Source organism: Hyaena hyaena, unplaced genomic scaffold (assembly GCF_003009895.1).
Source record: "Hyaena hyaena isolate Hyena2069 unplaced genomic scaffold, ASM300989v1 scaffold_114, whole genome shotgun sequence".
NCBI lineage: Eukaryota > Metazoa > Chordata > Mammalia > Carnivora > Hyaenidae > Hyaena > Hyaena hyaena.
Window position 1 is genome coordinate 1,199,704 of NW_024080746.1, and position 12,904 is coordinate 1,212,607.

General features: G+C 40.3%; 1 protein-coding gene across 3 annotated transcripts in view; it reads left to right on the forward strand.

Moving 5' to 3' along the window:
* Window positions 1–12,904, forward strand: part of ZCCHC4 (zinc finger CCHC-type containing 4) — a 54,313-nt gene that overhangs the window by 13,067 nt on the left and 28,342 nt on the right. For all 3 annotated transcript variants that reach the window (XR_005529177.1, XR_005529178.1, XM_039236673.1), the window contains exons 4-5: window positions 1,720–1,995; window positions 2,646–2,726. Coding sequence is in view for 1 of the 3 variants with exons in the window: in XM_039236673.1 (XP_039092604.1) it covers window positions 1,720–1,995; window positions 2,646–2,726 (357 nt within the window). In the remaining 2 variants the exon portion in view is untranslated. The remainder of the gene's footprint in view (window positions 1–1,719; window positions 1,996–2,645; window positions 2,727–12,904) is intronic.

Consider the following 12,904-nt stretch of genomic DNA (forward strand, 5'->3'; position numbering starts at 1 on the left):
TTCTAGCCGCCCAGGCCTCCGCGATTCCCAGCTCTGCGCATCCGTTCACTGAGCTGTGTTCGGGCTCTCTGTGCTCTGTTGCCAGCTCTGCGCAGGCAGCAAACTGGGCAGCTGTACCTCCCCTGTCTCTTCCCTTCCCTCATCAACCCTCCACCCCCCATTGTGGCTGCCAGTTGTCCATTTGTTAAAACTGCAGTTTCATGTATTTTGTCTGTTTAAAAGGTTTTATCGGGGGCCGGGATAATCAGTCTGGTTTCTGTTAATGTATCATGGCCGCATGTGAACGTCTTCAACATTTAACATTTAATAACAAGAGAAAATAGTAAACTCAGTGTTCCTGTTGCGGGAGAATGTACTGATTTTACTGCATGTCATGTCCCTTCCCTCTGTGACAGTCTTACTTTGAATCTAGAAAAGTTTCCCCTCGTATCACTTTCCCTTTTCTTTCCAGTCATAGATAAAGCTGTCAAAAGCACAGTTATCATGGAAATAGAAACATTGAAATCACTGGCGCGATAAGCATGTTTCTTGCTGTAGCCGTTCAGAATATCGATCCGTCACTGCCGTGGGTGCTCTGAAGTGAAACTGTGCTTAGACGTAAAAAGTTTTAAAGCCCACTTTGATTCTATGTGAAGTTCACAGTTTTTACAGTGCAGTCCCCGGGTCCAGTTCAGTTGAAACCGTCTGGCCCCGCTCAAACGATGAGAGTCTGTTAGTGCGCTACTTGACATGCTTAGATTCAGACATTTCTGACCCACCAGAGGTCTCAGTAATGTTATTTGTTTTCCTCCTCTGACTTCATAGCTGCTAGTGCCTATATAAAATCAGTTTTTAAAACATACTGATTGTTTTCTCTCTAATTATATCTAATAAAATGAAAGAAAAAATCAAAGTAGTAACTTTGAAATCAGATATGAGAATGACTTGAAGGAGATCAAATGGGCTATCAGTATAGTTTTTTTTTTTAAGGCCCTGGGTATTGTCCTGCTGTTTTGGGGATGAGCTTTTTTCAGAACTGCTTCCATCAGGACTTCTAAGAATAGAGGAACTTTGTAGGAACACTTTTTCTTTTAGGAGGTAATTTTTCTTGCTAACTATGCCATAAAAAAATTGAAGAATGATCTTAATTTCTCAGTTTAAAATGACTGTCCTACTGAGCCAGACTACTTAACACTTCAGAGCTAGAACACATGGATTTGTCAATAAATTTAAGCGTAATAGTGGTCTCCATTACTACTAAGTTGTTTGAGTAATATATTACATTCACATTTTAAATGGGTATTGATCTTCATTCAGTGACTGAATTGGAGCATCTCAATTCTTATAAAATTGCTGATTCTTTTCTACTTTGTAGATATGCAGCCAGACATAAATTCCAGCCAATATTCCACAGATTTTTCTTACCTTTGCTTCTTTACATAGTACTCTTCAGGAAGTAATAATACTTTTTGCAGGGGGCCTGGGTGACTCAGTCAGTTGAGTGTCCGACTTCCACTCATGTCGTGATTTCATGGTTTGTGAGTTCGAGCCCCACATCCTGCCTGGCATTCTCTCTCTCCCTCTCTCCCTGCCCTTCCCCTGCTCTCTCTCTCTCTCTCAAAAATATTTAAATTTTTTTAAAAAGTAGTCCTTTTTACATACTAAAAATAGCAAAGAGAGACTGCTTCTAAAACAACAAACTTCAAATAATATCACTTTGTGTTTTGTTATGTCTGAAAGGTACCTGAAGTTTATAGAGTTGCCCTTGCCTCAGAGAAAGTTCTGTCAAAGATGCCAGCAGTTGCTACTGCCAGACGACTGGGAGAAGCACCGTGAGCATCGGGTGGTGGGCGACATCTCCGTCGGCCAGCTCAGAAGGCCCAGCCTGCTTCTCTATCCGTTGGAGAATAAGAAGACCAATGCTCAGTATCTGTTTGCGGAGCGCACCTGCCACTTCTTGGTGGACCTGCTTTCTACCCTCGGCTTCACAAGAGTCCTGTGCGTAGGAACACCCAGGTATGTCACGTGATATTTTAAAAGCTTCAACTCTCCCCACTGTTTAAACTGTAAGACAGAATTACCAAGTAGCTGTTTTACTATGTTCTGAGGCATCACCTGCAGCTTTAAATATACTAAGGAATAGAGAGCAGGGTCCTTTCCTAAGGAATTTGTAATCTATATTTTGTTTGAGAGAAATCTTTTTTTTTAAATGTTTATTTTTGGGGAGGGGGGAGAGGCAGAGAGAGGGAGACACAGAATGGGAAGCAGGCTCCGGGCTCCCAGCTGTCAGCACAGAGCCCAACGTGGGGCTCGAACTCAGGAGGTATGAGATCATGACCTGAGCCGAAGTTGGACACTTCACCAACTGAGGCACCCAAGTGCCCCTTGAGAGATATCTTTATAGATTTCTGTTGTATGATAGAAGATTCCTTCTGATTTGATTTTTAACTTGTTTATAATTTTAGACTTCTCTTTTTCAAATAAATTTTACCTTTCAAAAAATATTTGAAAACTGAAACCTTAGTTATATTTGCCAAATTCACTTCAGTGTTTCATTGAAATATTAGAAATACCAGGAAAACATTGGTGTAGTTTTTTGGTTTATTTGCTTATTGTCTATGGCATTTGTAATTCCTTATTAAATTTGCTTTCATTAATCGTTTTAGGTTGCATGAGCTGATCAGGTTGAAAGCGTCAGGTGACCAGAAGTCTAACATTAAAAGCCTTTTATTGGATATTGATTTTCGGTAGGTTTACAGAGTATTGATATTTATTCTCATTCATTGTCTCCTATTTCTTTCTTTCTTTTTTGTTTAATGTTTATTTATTTTTGAGAGAGAGAAAGAGACAGGTGAGGGTCAGAGAGAGAGGGAGACACAGAATCCTAAGTAGGCTCCAGGTTATGAGCTGTCAGCATGGAGCTTGATCTGGGGCTTGAACTCACAAACCACAAGATCGAGACCTGAAAATCAGATGCTTAACTGACTGAACCACCCAGGAGCCCAATTGTCTCCTATTTCTTGTCAATATTTTCCTTTGTTATTCCCTGTGACTTTCCTTTAATATTCAGAAGTAGTAGTTAGTTAGAAGTCACCTTTTGAGTTGTTTAAACTCCACTTGTGATTTTCCATATTTCAAATGTGAAGGCAGTGGATTTCTTCCTACCGACGTGCTTCCTAAATTTTTTCAACGAATGTGTCTCATTGTCTTGGGTTTATAATTTAGAGATAAATTCTTACCGAGTGAAATTTCTTCTCATACACTTATTTTTCAAAGATAATTGTGAACGTCCTTCAGGATTTTCTTGCAGCATGATGTTTTAAGTGAGCTAAGACAATTATTTTAACATATTTTCCTGGATGATATGCATATTGTCTTTCACTGGAAATAGCCAGAAGTCAAGAGAGAGCTAGGGAAGAGCTGAGCCTTAGAGCAGAGGATCAGTAGATGGATGCAGTCTGTGGGAGAGGGTCCAAATTAAGTGGCATCTGAGTGTTGGGACATGCAGGGAGGAGACTGACAGAGGACCTCAGGTTGTACTTCCTTGCAGGTGGTAATTGAGAAGCATGTGTCTCCATCCACAGTCTCTGATTCTGTGAACTTGGATTCTCTTCCTTACTTTCTGTAATTGAATTCCGCAAGATCAGGGTGAGGCCATAAAACACTGGGTTCTTAGTATCTTTTACTTGTTCTTGAATACTGAAGGGAGCAGGCACTGTGTTTCTTTTTATTTGATCTGATAGAGTCTATTTGGCTAATGTTTGTCAGAGAGAATCTGTGCTATTTCATGTGCTTTCTCTCCCTAGAAACAAGGCCGACAGATTTTTAACATGTAAAAAGTCACAAGAAGTACAGCTTTTATCATTTATCATTATTGTTTTTTAAGATTTCCAGGTCAACTTCAGGTGGTCTAAGAGAGGCAGCCACGCTTCTCGGAAGTAAGCCACACTTCCGTCACCTCTCATTCCGTGTTAGTGGGACGAGCACACTTACTGATTTCTGCCTAATGTGAGCATTGCTTGGCCAAGGTGTAATTCCATAGGTGATAACACAGACTTGTAAAAGAGAAACTCAATTTCTTTTTCTTAAATGGAGATATAATTCACTTAAAACTCACCAAGTTAAGGCGTATATGCCTGTGGTTTGGGGTGCACTCATTATGTGTTACAGTAATCACCACCATCTAATTCCAGAATGTTTCCGTCACTCACTTCCCCTGACAGCGATCTGCTTTCTGTCTCTGTGGATTTGTCTCTCCTGTACGTTTTCTCTAAATGGAATCATTCAGCGTATGGCCCGAGTATGTGGCTTCTTTCACGTAGCGTGATGTTTTCAAGGTTCATCCAGACCACGGCACTTTATTCCTTGCATGGCCGTGTTAGCATTCCATTGTATCGAGAGAGCAGAGTCTTGTTTTAACCACCACATTCCTTTCCTACGGAATGGTGGTTAAATTATTGTCAACATACTATTTTGAAGGTAGAAGTGTAACTTCTGGGTTCTTACAGTAACAGTATTCACAGTAACTGGTGCTTGCTCCGAGTGCCTGTCCCGTGTCAAACCCTGCTCTGACTCATTGAGCCCTCACGACCGCCTGCCCTGTGAGGTCGGCGCTGTTCTCATCCTCACTTGCCAGGTGAGAAAGCCGAGGTACAAAGAGGTGAAACAACTTGACCTTGTGGTTCTAAGTGGCGTAGTCAAGATTCAAACCCAGTCAGTCTGGCTCCAGAAGTTAAGTTACCCTCTGGAAATCCCTTTGCTTTCGAACGTGTATATAAGCCTTTGTTCTGTAGCCCGTGTCTCTGGTCTTCCTCTATCTCCCTTTCTCCACGTGTCCCCGTGCCTGGGCCACGAAGGCTCACCTGTGGGGTGGCAGCGGGTGGCAGGTCCCTCTTGTATTTACAATAAGGCACTCATTAGTCAGGCACCTAAGCCTGGAGCCCTGCACATCTGTCTGTGTCAAAGAGAACGTGTTGGCTCACCTTTCCGGGGCCCATGATACAGCAGGCCTCGGTCCAGGTGAAGTCCTGGGCGCTGCCCCGTGTTGTTGGGGCTCCGTCTTTCTGCACCTCTCGTTCTGTCTTCCTCCGGACGCTTTACGTCACACTGCCAGGGACTTGGGCAGCAGCAGCTCTGAGCCTGTGTCGTCTCAGCCTAACCGTCCAGCGGACGGAGGCGCTCTTTCCTGAGAGCCCCAGCCGGGGAGGGCTGGCGTGGCTGGGGCCGGGTGCCCGTTCGAACCGTCTCCGTGGCGTGGCAGCCCTGACCAGCCGCAGGAAGTGGGTTCGCCAGGGGAAAGCCTCTCTTACCGTAGGTGCACGAGAGGCACAGATCACATGTCCACAAGCCGAATTGTTTCACATAACCTGCAGCCGCCGTGCTCCCGCCTCTGGGACTTTCACCTCCGTGAAAATGCTACGGTGTTGTCTTTCTAGTCGTGTGGTTCTTTGTGTTCTGGTTTCATTCAAGTCAGGCTTATTCCAAGCTAGTTGTGGTCGACTGCTTTATATACAAACTAGAAAAATATCAGTGATTCATTGTGATTTGCTCAAATTCCAAGGATCTCTGGTTTACTTTTTTAAAAATATTTTTATTTTTATTTTTTATTATTTTGAGAGAGAGCGAGGGCAGGGGAAGAGCAGAGGAAGGGAGAGAGAATCTTAAGCAGGCTCCACTCCCAGCAAGGCGTCCAACGTGGGGCTCCATCTCACGACGGGGATCATGACTGAAAATCAAGAGTCAGACTCTTAACCTACTGAGCCACACAAGGCGCCTCTATTTTAGCTTTTTAAAGAGACAAGATCTTTAATTCTGTCACCCAAAACATTCTGGATTTTGGCTTTTTTAGACCTTATTTATGCATATAAACATTTTAAAAAGTAAGAATCATAATCTTTTTTCCCCCACTATCAGTCGTGTTTTCTTTTTTTAAACTGAGACATATTTCATGTAGAAAAAGCAGGGTTTTCGTACTATTCTCAAGGTTGTGCAACTGTCCCACCACCTAGAAACAGTAGTTTAGTTGTCATGAAGTGCTGTGGCAACATCGTCCTGAGACTCGAGTTTTCCTTCAGCCAGTGTGACTGTGCATTTCAATAAGATAAAGGGTAACGGGCTAAGTGGAAGTTAGCTTGTGAAATTTTCCTAAAAATTAAACTCTGACTTTATCCATCCATGCCAGTTAAACACTGTAACTAAAATTTCCAAATAAGTGCAAAAGGAGATGAAGGAGTTAGTTACCTTTTTTTGCTTGAACAGTCCAGAGGAAAGTGGTTACCGCAAATACAGCAGGCAAACTGTTTAAGACTGGCCGATTTAGAACACAGTGTTGCACTCAATTTCAGCCTTAAATTGTGCTAAAGGCTCATCATTAGTAACATTTCCATACTTTTTTTTTTTCAGTTTATTTATTTTGAGAGAGAGTGTGCATGCAAGGAGGGGAGGGGTAGGGAGAGGGAGAGAGAGAATCCCCAGCAGGCTCCACTCTGTCAGCACGGAGCCTGATGTGGGGCTCAAACTCACAAACCCTGAGATCATGACCTGAGCCGAAATCAAGAGTTGGACACCCAACCGACTGAGCCACCCAGGCGCCGCATTTGCATCACTTTTGATGGAGCTGTCTCCATTAAAGTGGCCCCAATAAGCGATCTCTCCTCTTCTCTCCCTCCCTCAGTCCTTGGCCACCACTAATCTGTTTTCTGTCTCTATAGATTTGCCTGTTTTGGGTATTTCATAAAAATGGGATTGTATAACATATGGTCTTTAGTATCTAGTGCCTTTCATTTAGCATAGCGTTTTTAAGGTTCATCCATGTTATAGCGTATATCAGGATACCAAAGTTTGTTTATCCATTCATCATTGATGGATATGTGTGTTGCTTACACTCTTTGACTATTTGGAATATTGCTGCTATGAACATTTGTGTACAGTTTTTATGTAAACATAGGTTTTATTATCTCTTGGGTATTATGTTAATTTGCTAGGGCTGCAGTAATGAAATAACCGTAGATTCAGTGGCTGAAACATCAGTAGTTTATTGTCTCAGTTCTGGAGGCTAGAAGTTCAAGATCAAGGTGTCCGTAGATTTGGTTTCTTCTGAGGCCTCTCTCCTTTGGTTGTAGTCTGCCATCTTCTCACTGTGTTCTCACATGGTCTTTCCTCTGTACATGTATAGCCCTAGTTTCTCTCTCTCTCTCTTTTTCCCCCCAATTTTTATTTAAAAAATTTTTGTAACATTTATTTATTTTTGAGAGACAGAGACAGATCATGAGCAGAGGAGGGGCAGAGAGAGAGAGGGACGCACAGAATCAGAAGCAGGCTCCAGGCTCTGAGCTGTCAGCACAGAGCCTGACGTGGGGCTTGAACCCACAAACTATGAGATCATGACCTGAGCCAAAGTCAGACGCTTATCTGACTGAGCCACCCAGGAGCCCCTCCCCCTAATTTTTATTTAAATTCTAGTAAGTTAACATGTAGTATGATATTGGCTTCAGGAATTAAAATTTAGCATTCATCACTTACATACAACACTTAGTGCTCATCACAAGTGCCCTCCTCAATGCCCATCACCCATTTAACCCATTCCCCCCACCCTCTGATAAACCTCAGTTTGTTCTCATTAGTTAAGAGTCTCTTTATGGTTTGCTTTCCCCTCTCTCCTTTTTTTCCTTACCATATGTTCATCTGTTTTGTTTCTTAAATTCCACATATGAGTGAAATCATATGGTATTTCTCTTTCTCTGACTGACTTATTTCACGTAACATAAGCCCCAGTTTCTCTGTGTGTGTCCAAAATTCCTCTTTTATAAGGGCACTGGTCATCTTACAACACAGACTACCCTACTGATCTCATTTTAACTTAATCACCTTTTTAAAAGCTCTGTCTCCAAATATAGTCACATTCTGAGGCCCTGGGGACTAGGGGCCCCACAGATGAATGTTGAGGGGTTACAGTTCAGTCCATAACAGGTATTTATCTTAGGAGTGGAATTGCTGGATTGTGTGGAAACCCTACATTTAACTTCTCGAGGAACTTCTGAACTGTTTTCCATGGTTACAGTCCCTCAGCAATGGGCAAGTGTGCCAGCTTCTCCACATTCTTGTCAACTCTTGTTACTGTCTGTTTTTCTAATGCGGTATCTCACGGTGGCTTTGTTTTGCATTTTATTGATGGCTGATGACTTTGAGCATCTTTTCATGTGCTTATGGACTTTTTGTTTATCTTTTTGGAGAAATATCTATTCAGTCCTTTACCTATTTAAAAAATTTTTTTCTTAATGTTTTATTTATTTTTGAGAGAGAGATAGAGGCAGCGTGAGCAGGGGAGGGTCAGAGAGAGAGAGGGAGTCACAGAATCCAAAACAGACTCCAGGCTCTGAGCTGCAGTCAGCACAGAGCCCGACATGGGGCTGGAACCCACAAACCGTGAGATCATGACCTGAGCCGAAGTTGGACGCTTAACCGACTGAGCCACCCAGGCACCCCCCCCTTTACCTATTTTTAATTGGTTGTCTTTTTATTGTTGAATTGAAAGAGTAATTAATATATTCTGGATACTAGACCCTCATGAAATATATGATTTGTAAATATTTTCTTCTTTTCGCTAGTGATTATGTCCAGTTTTTCTCCTTTGGTTTTAGGTGTCATATCTAAGAAGCGATTGCCTAATTCAAGGTCGCGAATCTTTGCACAATGTTTTTTTCTAAGAGTTTTATGGTTTTAGCTCTACAGTTTGGTCTTTGATCTGTTTTGAGTTCTTTTTTATGTATGGTGTGAGGTAGGAGTCCAACTTTATTCTTTCGCATGTGAATACCCAGTTGCCTCAGCAACATTTGTTGAAATGATTATTCTTTTCTCATTGAATTATCTTGGTACCTTATTGAAAACCAAAGGACCATAGATGTATGCATTTGTTTTGGGGCTCTCAATTCTGTTTATTTGATCTATGTTTATCTTCATGCCACTTCCATGCTGTCTTAATTACAATTGCTTTGTAGCACGTTTTGATAATGGAAAGTGTGAATCTTGCAACTGTATTCTTTTTCAAGATTGTTTTGGCTCATGCAGGCTCCATGTTAATATTTAGTCTTCCAGTCCGTGCACAGAAGAGTTCTTTCCATTTACTTAAGTTGCTTTTAATGTCTTTAAATATTTTATAGTTTTCACTGTATAAGTTTTGCATGTCTTTTGTTAAATTTATTTCTAAATATTTTATTCATTTTGCTGCTATTATAGATTAAATTGTTTTTCAAATTTCATTTTGTATTGTTCGTTGCTAGTGCCCTAATTTACATTTTTTTTTAGATTTTATTTATTTACTTATTTATTTTTAAGCAATCTCTACACCCACCTTGGGGCTTGAACTCACAACCCCAGGATCCAGAGTCTCATGCTCCATGGACTGAGCTAGCCAGTCACCCTGATTTACTTTAAAAAAAAAAAAAAAAAAGTGATAAAATGCACATAGGTTAAAATTTACCAAGTTAATCATCTAAGTGTACAGTTCAGTGGTATTAAGTAGGTTCAGTACATTCACATTATTGTGCAACAGTTCACAAGAAGTTCCTTTCATCTTGGCTGAATTACTTTTAATTTGAAAAATTTACATGGACTCTTCACTCTTCACTTAAGCTATGTTGTCTTACAGTTGTACCTCTCCTGAGCCTGTATGTTGAAATTTCCTGGACAGAGTAGGTGATGTGGATAGTTATTTTGTAACTTATCAAATATGTTGATATTTTTTTCTTTTCATATCTGTGCACTTTGTGTGTGTGTGTGTGTGTGTGTGTGTGTGTGTGTGTGTGTGTGTATTGGAGACAAAAACTGAAGGCGCTGTATTAGTTAGCTTAGCTTTTGTGATCCTGAGTCAGTTCCGTAAAAGGATGACATTGGGCATTAAGAGAGAGCTCGTTTATTGAAACACAGGAGTGGCCAGAAGGAACTGAACCTGTTGCCTGTACTTTCGGGGTATTAACGGGATGTACAGTCGGTTTGGATTCCTCACAAGGACCACAATTAAAGCAGGAACAGGATCCGGTGCAATACAGAGTGGCAGTGAATTGTTACTTTTGGCATTTTGACTTTGGTTTGTTGCCACCCTACAAAAGAAAGGTCTGTCCACGGCTTCAGAGAACTGCCTCCACCCCAGTGTTGTATATGCTATAAATACTCTCTTCAGGAGCTCTGAGATATGAAGTTAACATTTGCTAAGACGGATTTTTACATGCTCCATTTTTAGCCTGAAAGATGTGAAACTCTATTTGGCAAACCATCATCCAAATAAAGTTATATAAAAAAATGAATTTCTTAGGTTCATTTCGTGGACTAATTTTATTCAGCTCTTGATTACATTTCCTGTGTATAGAGCATGTTTTACACTTGGTAACTGACTCTCATTTAAAGAGAATGAATGGCCAAATTAAATGAATGTCCTCCAGTTTTCAAGTGCATGCATTTCTGATTGGTTTTGTTTGCCTTATTCAATAGAGAGAATAATTCTTTGAGGCCAATTTCATTTTAAGAGGGTAAGTTCAGTGATTTTTCATAATTTAGAATATGAAAAATTATGCTCCCTTGTTTTATTTGATGGAAACTCAGAGCTGAAATTTTGGCTTTTTTCTCTCTCTGACTCTGCCCGCTCCTACCCAGAATGTTTTGGACAAGTGTGCTGTGCTGAATTTTATGTAAATAAAATTTTCTTTTTTAATCTTTAAAAAATGGCTATTGTGTCTTTGAGAAGCGATTAAAAAAAGTGGAAGGGGTAGAGATATATATATATTTTTTTAATGTTTATTTTTGAGACAGAGAGAGACAGAGCTTGAGTCAGGGAGGGGCAGTGAGAGAGGGAGACAGAATCCAAAGCAGGGTCCAGGCTCCAAGCTGTCAACACAGAATGCGACATGGGGCTCGAACCCACGAACCGTGAGATCATGACCTGAGCTGAAGTTGGATGCTTAACTGACTGAGCCACCCAGGCGCTCCTAGAAATATATTTTAAAAGGGGTTGTATATTCCTTTGCTGACACTTACAAAGCAATGTAAGAGAGAAGAAAATGCACAAGTGATAGTTGATCTGCAACTGTACTAGGATGGAGATATACCCATATATAAAATAACTGATACATAGATTATCAGTTATTTGGAATTTTGTTAAGTAGGAAGACATTTGTTTATTAATGGTAACTGACGTCCCACAGTTTTTGGGCTATTCGTCAGGTTACAGTATATAGTTTAAATACTTTCCAGTTATTCAAACCTTTTATTTCTTCAGTGCAAATTTATGTTTTATGAAATCAGCGGATGCACTAACAGTATCTCAAATGATATTAAGGGACATTGTACTGAGAATGAACAGCTGTTCTTCTGTCTCCACAGAACAAGAAAAAATGAGTTTAAATTATAGGAGGAGAAATTTTGGTTGGACATAAACATAATTCCCTAATATTAGGGGCATTGAGATATAAATCTTCATGGCAGATATTTATTAAAATAGCAATGCCTCACATTTCCGTAGATACTACGTATCTGCATTGTATTAAGCACTTTACGTACATTATTTATACTTACCAAGTCCTATGAAGTAAACACTATTATTTCTTCCATTTTGTAGATGAAGAAACTGAGGCTCAGATAGGTTAAGTAACTTACTATTAATGCAGGTAATAAGTGAGAGATGCAAGGTTTGAAACCAGACCATCTGACTATAGAGCCTGTATTTTATTTTATTTTTATTTTTTTAAATGTTTTTTTAATGTGTATTTATTTCTGAGAGAAAGACAGAGAGAAAGAGAGAGAGCATGAGTAGGGGAGGGGCAGAAAGAGAGGGAGACACAGAATCTGAAGCAGGCTCCAGGCTCCTATCTGTCAGCACAGAGCCCAACGCAGGGCTCGAACTGTGAGATCATGACCTGAGCCGAAGTCAGACGCTTAACCGACTAAGCCACCCAGGTGCCCCTAGAGCCTGTATTTTAACTACGTGTAATTCGAAGAGGATAAAGTAAGGCTGCCCATTGAGTTGGATACTCCCCATGGGTGGTGAATCAGCTATAGACAGTACTGGAGAGCCGAGAGTAGAAGTAGAAGCAAAGTGGGGCACCTGGGTGGCTCAGTTGGTTAAGCGTCTGAGTTCAGCTCAGGTCATGATCTCGTGATCCATGAGTTTGAGCCCTGCATCTGGATCTGCTGTCTGCACGGAGTGCATTTTGGATGCTCTGTCACCCTCTCTCTGCCCCTTCCCCCACCCCCTCTGTCTGTCTCAAAAATAAATAAACATTAAAAAGATAATATAAGCACAGTGCCACTATCGCGATTTGGGTAAAGAAGTTGTGTAAGTGAATATATGTCCCTGATTTTTTTCACTAGTTCATGAAATCTGTAGAAGGATGGTGTGGTTCACACATGAATTGTTTATGGCAGAATTTTGGAAGTTCAGAATCCTGTTGTGATCACAAAGAAGTTTCTCTATTATACAAAAACCTCAGAATTCAGCAAGAACTAATAAAACCCATATTCATATAAATGGCAAGGACAGTACAAATACAATTAAGGAATAAAGAAAATGGTCTCAGTCTTGTAAGAAATCAAATCAATGCAAATATAAACCATCATATGCTGTGAATTTTTAGTAAATTAGCAAAAATTTATAAAATGTTAATACCCAAAGCTGGTACTCTCATTCATTCCTGATTGCATTTTAAAGTAGTATGTTAGAATAAAATGGCTCAATCAGTAAATAAATCTCTCTCTTTCCTGGCACTAATTCTGTAAATATGAAATGCACATACTTATTTTTCTTATATATATTGAGAAGTATATTTTATTGAGCTAATCTGCAACACAAGAGAAATGCTTTGTATTAAATATTTTCTTTGTTTACCACAGAAGAAAATAATTAACAGCTGCTGAGCAGAAATGCTGATTCAGTGTT